A 7,477-nucleotide genomic window follows, 5' to 3' on the forward strand; every position below is an offset into this window, starting at 1 on the left:
AGATTATTCTGATATAAAATGTACATTCACTGAAATCAAAAAGGTATGAAAAAAGAGATGGGACATTTTATTTTTGTATTCTTTAAATTAACATGTAATATATTCACCATTGAAATAAACCATACAATCTGTACCGATCTGGACAATATGGATTATTATTGTTTTAGATATACAAGTTTTAGATGTAACGAACAACAGTGTATTTTTATATAAAAAGGCAGAAAACTAAATGTAGCTTCATGATGTTTTCTTTAAAAAAAATTGAATGTTCATTTTAACAGTTGATTTTGAGTCTGTACGTGTTGGCCCAGAATTACAGCTCCCACCTGTGGTCTATTTGTGCCACTGCACAGCCTTAGGCTTGGGCACTTCATAGTTGAGCCCCTCAAATTCCTCGCCTGGCTTGAGCTCCGGGCCAGGGATCATAACATTCTGAAACAGAGGAAATAAAAGCCAGTGAGCAGAAATTACAACCAGACAAATGGACGCTCATATTAGCTTGTGTGTACCATACAAGTTACTAAAAACACTGAGTGAGGAAATCTAAGGCCAGTCCTAAAACTGTCTGAGACAAAACACATATGGTAAATAACAGAGTTGCAGTACATTACAAATCATTTAAAGTCCATTCAGGTAATGAACTGAAAATGTATTCAGGAATTTCATTAGTCATCTAATAACTTTCTAATCAACCCTATGGTAAACCGTGTCAACGGGGCACATCACCACTTTTTAACCTCATTCATTTGTGAAGTGCCCCTTTAATCAGAAAACTTGCTATAGACTCCTATGAAAGGTCACCTTGACGATGGGTTCCTCCACTGGGGCCCAGGCTGGTACTATCTTGCCATGTAACCTCCACATGCCGTAATGGTTGACGAGGTGCCTCTCCAGAACCAGGTACTCCAGCACATCCCTGGGCTCCTCTTCGCTCCCCATCATTAGTCTGCCGAAGCGGCCGTAGACAGCCAAGGTCTAACCCCCAGAACAGACAAGTTAACAATTTAGGAATGATGTTAATTCAGGTAACACATCAAGGTAACACCACCCTTAGAGAATTACGGTGAAATGATGATGTAGCCATGAGTGGGACAGATTCAGGGGGCAGGAGAAGGTAGGGGGGAAAGGAAAAAAAGAGAATGAGTTAAGAGAGAATTGGTTCACTCATTACTAATTTGTTCACTCATTACTACTATGCTAATGCTATTGCAATGTGAACGTTTCAGTCTATAAATATAGCTAAAGCTAAGCATAGCGCCATTGTCTCCTTTTAATGTTTCAAAATGTGGGATTCCATAGTACCCAACCTGTGTGTTATATACTTGTTTAACGGCTCATCGTGACAGTATTCCAAAATGATGACAACCCTTTTCGGAGTGACACTGTGTGTTTGTGACTGTCTTTCTCACCTGTCTGGAGTGCATGCGCACCGTAACCTGCCCATACATGTTGCCTTTGCTGACCATGTCTGGACAGCGGGCGTGCACCACCTTGGGCGGCTCCAAGGACTCCACAAAATGCCACCGCAGCGTCTTATAGCGGTTCCTCCTCACCATCTCCTGCACAGGATGGACAGACAGTGAGCTAATGCCATCTAAGCTAAAAGAGCATCCCAAAGACAAACACAACAAGTAACTTATAGGTTATAACATAGGTTACAAGTATAATTAACATTTTATCATACTATTTCTTAGTAAAATACCTGGTTATTTATGTACCGTAAAATTAAGTACAATAGGCTTGGGCAATAGAGACCACGTGAGGTCAGTATGTGCTAGCCCACTACTTATAACTAAGAAATGTCTAATAAATGATATCCAACTCAGGGCTGCAGCTATGCATTTGGTTTGCTAACTGGCTAGATGTCGTCAAGATCAAGCATCTTGCTTACAGCAGAGACATTCAATTCCCTCCTGGATCAAGGGTTGCCTAAATTGTTTTGAGCATTTAAAAACAGAGCCACATGTGTGCACTTGCATACCACAGTATGATACCGAAACGGTATGACAATCTATATACCGTCCAACACTAAAGTGCAACCACACAAACACACTATTTGCAGCAGCAGCAGCAGCAGCAATTTTCATAACATCATGATAACACTGGGATTGTATCAGTGCAAATAGAACTGAGGATAAATATACATGGTGAAATAAATAACTGTTTATACAATACACAGGCTAACAGTTAAAGAAAGTGAACTGGTGATGGTGACAACTGTCTGAAGGAGGGAGAACTTACAGGGTAACATCTTTCTGTCACAAGGGAGTGAAGTTTCTCCTTGTTAAACCTGAAACACACAGACAGAAGAAGAGTGATACGCTTAAAAGAGCGACTGCCCCCAAAAAGCAACATCTTGTTTTGATAGCGACCTGTGGCATCGATGAGCCAAAAACATTTATTCTGGTGTCAAAAGGTACTAAATTGTAAATAGGATTATTTTGGTTATAAAATAAGTCTCGACCAAAACTGAGATTTGCAAGATAGCAAAAAATGGTATATCACGGAATAAAGGGTACTGTAACAGTTTTCCTTGGGTTGTGTTTATTTCAAATCTGCACACATATCCAAAGCTGGCAGCACCCAAGTAATCATCAATTTTGAGCGCAGCTGCACACAACCAGATTTTAATGCCCATAGTCAATTTGGTTTGACGTTCGATTTACCTATGGAGCTAGTTAGGGACCATCGGTAAAATACACAGTTGTACAGTGCATTCGGAAAGTATTCAGACCCCTTGACTTTTCAACATTTTGCTACGTTACAGCCTTATTCTAAAATTGATTAAATTGTTTTCGCCCCTCAAACTACACACAATACCTCATAATGACAAAGCAAAAACAGGTTCAGAAATTTTGGCAAATGTATAAACCCCCCTCTGAATACATAAGTATTCAGAGCCTTTACTCAGTACTTTGTTGAAGCACCTTTGGCAGCGATTACAGCCTTGAGTCTTCTTGGGTATGACGCTACAAGCTTGGCAATCCTGTATTTGGGGACTTTCTCCCATTCTTCTCTGCAGATCCCTGTCAGGTTGGATGGGGAGCATCACTGCACAGCTATTTTCAGGTCTCTCCAGAGATGTTTGTTGGGTTCAAGTCCGTGCTCTGGCTGGGCCACTCAAGGACATTCAAAGACTTGTCCCGAAGCCACTCCTGCGCTGTCTTGGCTGTGTGCTTAGGGTCGTTGTCCTATTGGAAGGTGAACCTTCGCCCCAGTCTGAGGTCCTGAACGCTCTGGAGAAGGTTTTCATCAAGGATATCTGTACTTTCCTCGGTTCATCTTTCCCTCGATCTTGACTTGTCTCCCAGTCCCTGCAGCTGAAAAACAACCCCACAGCATGCTGCCACCATCATGCTTCACCGTAGGGATGGTGCCAGGTTTCCTCCAGATGTGACGCTTGTGCCAAAGAGTTCAATCTTGGTTTCATCAGACCCGAGAGTCTTGTTTCTCATGGTCTGAGAGTCCTTTAGGTGCCTTTTGGCAAACTCCAAGCGGGCTGTCATGTGCCTTTTACTGAGGAGTGGCCACTCTACCATAAAGGCCTAATTGGTGTAGTGCTGCAGAGATGGTTGTCCTTCTGGAAGGTTCTTCCAGCTCCACAGAGGAACTCTGGAGCTCTGTCAGAGTGACCTTTAGGTTCTTGGTTACCTCCCTGACCAAGGCCCTTCTCCCCTGATTACTCAGTTTGGCCAGGAGGCTAGCTCTAGGAATAATCTTGGTGGTTCCAAACTTCTTCCATTTAAGAATGATGGAGCCCACTGTGTTCTTGGGGACCTTCAATGCTGCAGACATTTTTGGTACCCTTCCCAGGTCTGTGCCTCGATACAATTCGGTCTCAGGAGCTCTACGGACAATTCCTTCGACCTCATGGTATGGTTTTTGCTCTGATATACACTGTCAACTGTGGGACCTTATATAGACAAGTCATATCCAATCAATTGAATTTACCACAGGTGAACTCCAATCAAGTTGTAGAAACATCGCAAGGATGATCAATGGAAACAGGATGCATCTGAGCTCAATTTCAAGTCTCATAGCAAAGGGTCTGAATAAGGTATTTCTGTTTTTTATGTTTTCGCTTTGTCGTTATGGGGTATTGTGTGTAGTTTGATGAGAAAAAAAATATATATAATCAATTTTAGAATAAGGCTGTAACGTAACAAAATGTGGAAAAAGTAAAGGGGTCTGAATACTTTCCGAATGCAATGTACATGGGACAATATTTTAAATGTCAATAGCTCCTTATTTCAACAACTAACTATAAATTGTAGAAATTGATATACAAATATTAAAAATCTAAAAGATGCGCAATATGAAAATATTGTCCCCTTTACATTGTGTAATTTATTGACGGTCCCTAACTAGCCCCAGAGATAGGCTATTCAATGTCAAACCATCTTCGCCACGGTCACACACTAGTCAGCTGAAGCTAATTGGCAAAAGAAGTTGGCTAGCACTAGCTAGCCTAGGTGACTTCAAGACAAGACCTGGTTAGACTGTTTCAAGTTATCTAGAAGGCTGAGTGACTAACTGTGTACTGTTTTGGCAGAGTGAATGTACAAACACTTACCATGTGCGAACACACAAAAGACACTCACATTAACATCCCCCCCCCCTCGAAAAACTAGGCCAAATCAGGTAGTTCAGATTGACAAACAAGATTAGCCTAAACAGACTTTCACAGCAAGCTATATCAGTGAAAGGAATATATCCATCATGACCAGTGAGTCACTATCTCACTTCCATTAGAAATGCCTCACTGGAATAACTTGGGACACCACCCACCCCTTTCACAGATCATCTTTGCCTGGTAGCCAAGAGTGTAAGCAGGATAGGGAGCAGTTGATTTGGGTCATATGAGAGTGAGTGTATCTCTTACTGTGTGAGAGCGTTGTGCGCGTCAACGAAGATCTCCTGAGCTTTCACTGGGAACGCCTTTGTGGTGAACTCAGATTCATGCTCTTTGATCTTGCGTATCCTGCAGTGGAGAGAAGGTTTGGTGTTCCCACTTTAAATTAACTACAACTTTTAAGCCTTCATAAACCCTTTATAAGGCTTTCATGAATGGACTATAAAACCTTTATAAGTTTGTTTAAAGTGTGACCGGGTTTGTTTCAATGCCAAAGACGTTAATGCAATATAAGAGACAAATAGGTACTCAGTCTAAGTCTAATGGAGAGTAAGAATATCTAACAAGTACATGACAGACAGTCTTTGCTAGCTGGGAGTATTTGAGTGTGTGCGAAAGATAAGGAACGATCGCTCCATATCCTACAAAAAGATAAAAGTTAGAGTGTGACCCGGGAAGACTGTCTTACGCTAGCTGGGAGGCAGCATCCTGTTTGATCTGCTCTGTGCGCCGTTTCAGGCTCTCTTTCGACAGACTGGAGAGACGAGCATCACCTTCTGGGGTAATATAGGGGTCAAACACTCCCGCTGTGGTAGTGGAAAGGAGAGAGATATTGGTTATTGTGACTACGTATATTATAAGCTTCACTGTAACAGTGGTAACCCTCTTAACTTTGATTCTGTGTACAACAAACTGAAGGTTTGAACTTTAAGATAACCCTAATGTATATGCTGGTACTGTACCAGTCTAGCTCGCTTTGAGAACAAGTCTACAACATATATTCTCAAAATGGCTGCCAGTCTTACACTACTGCTGATATTCAGTAATCAGCAGTAGTGTCAGACTGTCTGACATTTTGAAAAGTGTATACGCACATAAACAGGTCTGTACCAGTGCAGGCGATGTTGATGGCTCTCTCCATGTACTCCTGCCTCAGGACAACACCTGCCGCTCTGGCTTTGGCCTCCTGATCTGCAGACGCTGCTGCCTTCTTTTTTATCCCCACTGCGGGGGGGAACGAAGTAGCGCTTCTTGGTCCTTACCGGGACAACAAAGGGCAGGGGATACCGTACCTCCAGCGAAGCCTCTGCATTCTGCATGAGGGAAAAGCAGGTGGATTAGATAAGAAATCATGGAGTACCAGTCTATGCCTAAAGGTTATAGCACAATTTGTTCATGTGGTTTGCAATTCATGGAGATTAGAGAATTGCACATCGTTATCAATTGGTTATTATTGTAATATGATGGCACATTCGTATACATTTTTGTTTATGCATTTAATTGAACAAACAACTTGGTTTTGGAAATAAATACAAAAATGCTAGTCAAAGAGACTGAAGAAAACTGTTATAAAATGCAATTATGACATCTTATTAAGTTACATGTATTTTAGGTTGGCTACGGTGATTGATTAATGAGTATAGACTAGCTAGGTTAGCTAGCCACTGCTGATTATAAACCTACAGCTTTCGGTGGCATTTTCTGGGGCTGAGCAGTCAATATTTCAATTAATTGTGTGTAATTTATAGCTAATGTAATCAATATTCTCTCAAATAATACCTTCAAATTGCTGAATCTCATCCGATTCTGAGGCATTAATGCCCTCCTCATGGACGTCGCCATATTTGCTGTCAGACTCAGTTTGGGTGTGTTCAAGAACAATAAACCTGCGCTGTGCTGTGCATTGTTACGATTCTTCTTGCAACGTTTTGGGGGTCACTTTGGCTATTCCACCTTGTTCTGCATTTTAGAATAAACTATTACTGTTTAGTTTTTTTTTTTATCTTGAGAATCTGCTTTCAGTTATTGTTGGTTTATAGATCAAAGATTTATAGATCAGAAGACCAACAATCTAAGATTTGTCTACAAGGTGTGGCCCAATATTTAACTTTCTGTGCAACATGGTCATTCCAGCGTCTGCATAGGCCGTGCAGCATTTATGGTGAGAGCCAACTTATGCTTGATCCGAAGCCTCTGGAGGCTTCGCAATTGCATCACACCATCCATACACATCCGAACACATTTTTGGATCAAGCATAAATTGGCTCTTATGGATGCAGGCTACAATACCAGTTGCTTAGCCGTTGGACCAGTTGCTTAGCCGTTGAAGATAATAAAGAGTTACATGCGTTTAGATGGTGGAATTGTCTCTTAAATTGGTTGCTTTTCCATGACATGTTCTGAAGACTTGAGCAGCAGCAACTTCGAACACCTGAAGTGGCTGTGCACGTCTTCTTGGCAGCAGTAGGATTCTTAAGCAAACAACATATAGTTGATAGGGAGATGTCTGCAATGACCTACATGAGTCATGTGAGTAGCTAAGCCCTCTGACTACTGGTTTCCATAAGTGATTTACACACACTCACTCCTAGGCAACCATAAAAACGTTCACAACATAACAAGGTAAACAACCTGTTGTTGATGCAAATTCTTACTTATTTTCAGAGTGCAGATTATTTCATTCATTGTTGTTATTTCTGCTACTATCTACTACTACCAATAAGGAATGCCACAAACAGAAAGCATGTAATTATGAATTATGATTTATATTTTTTGAGAATTTTCTTTGACTACAATTGACAAACAAACTAATTAAAAACCCCAAATATTGAACACATCCCCTTG

General features: G+C 41.2%; 1 protein-coding gene across 1 annotated transcript; it reads right to left on the minus strand.

The window, feature by feature from the left end:
* Positions 1–44: 44 nt before the first annotated feature.
* LOC106564748 (large ribosomal subunit protein mL45) lies at positions 45–7,410 on the minus strand. The gene is given in 9 exon segments (XM_014131070.3): positions 45–432; positions 802–975; positions 1,410–1,559; positions 2,242–2,290; positions 4,883–4,981; positions 5,322–5,439; positions 5,744–5,867; positions 5,869–5,946; positions 6,413–7,410. Coding segments are annotated over 9 exon segments (954 nt in total). The 5' UTR covers positions 6,476–7,410; the 3' UTR covers positions 45–333.
* Between the last annotated feature and the right edge of the window lie 67 nt (positions 7,411–7,477).

The sequence above is a fragment of the Salmo salar genome, chromosome 12, assembly GCF_965601325.2.
Source record: "Salmo salar chromosome 12, fSalSal1, whole genome shotgun sequence".
Classification (NCBI taxonomy): Eukaryota; Metazoa; Chordata; class Actinopteri; order Salmoniformes; family Salmonidae; genus Salmo; species Salmo salar.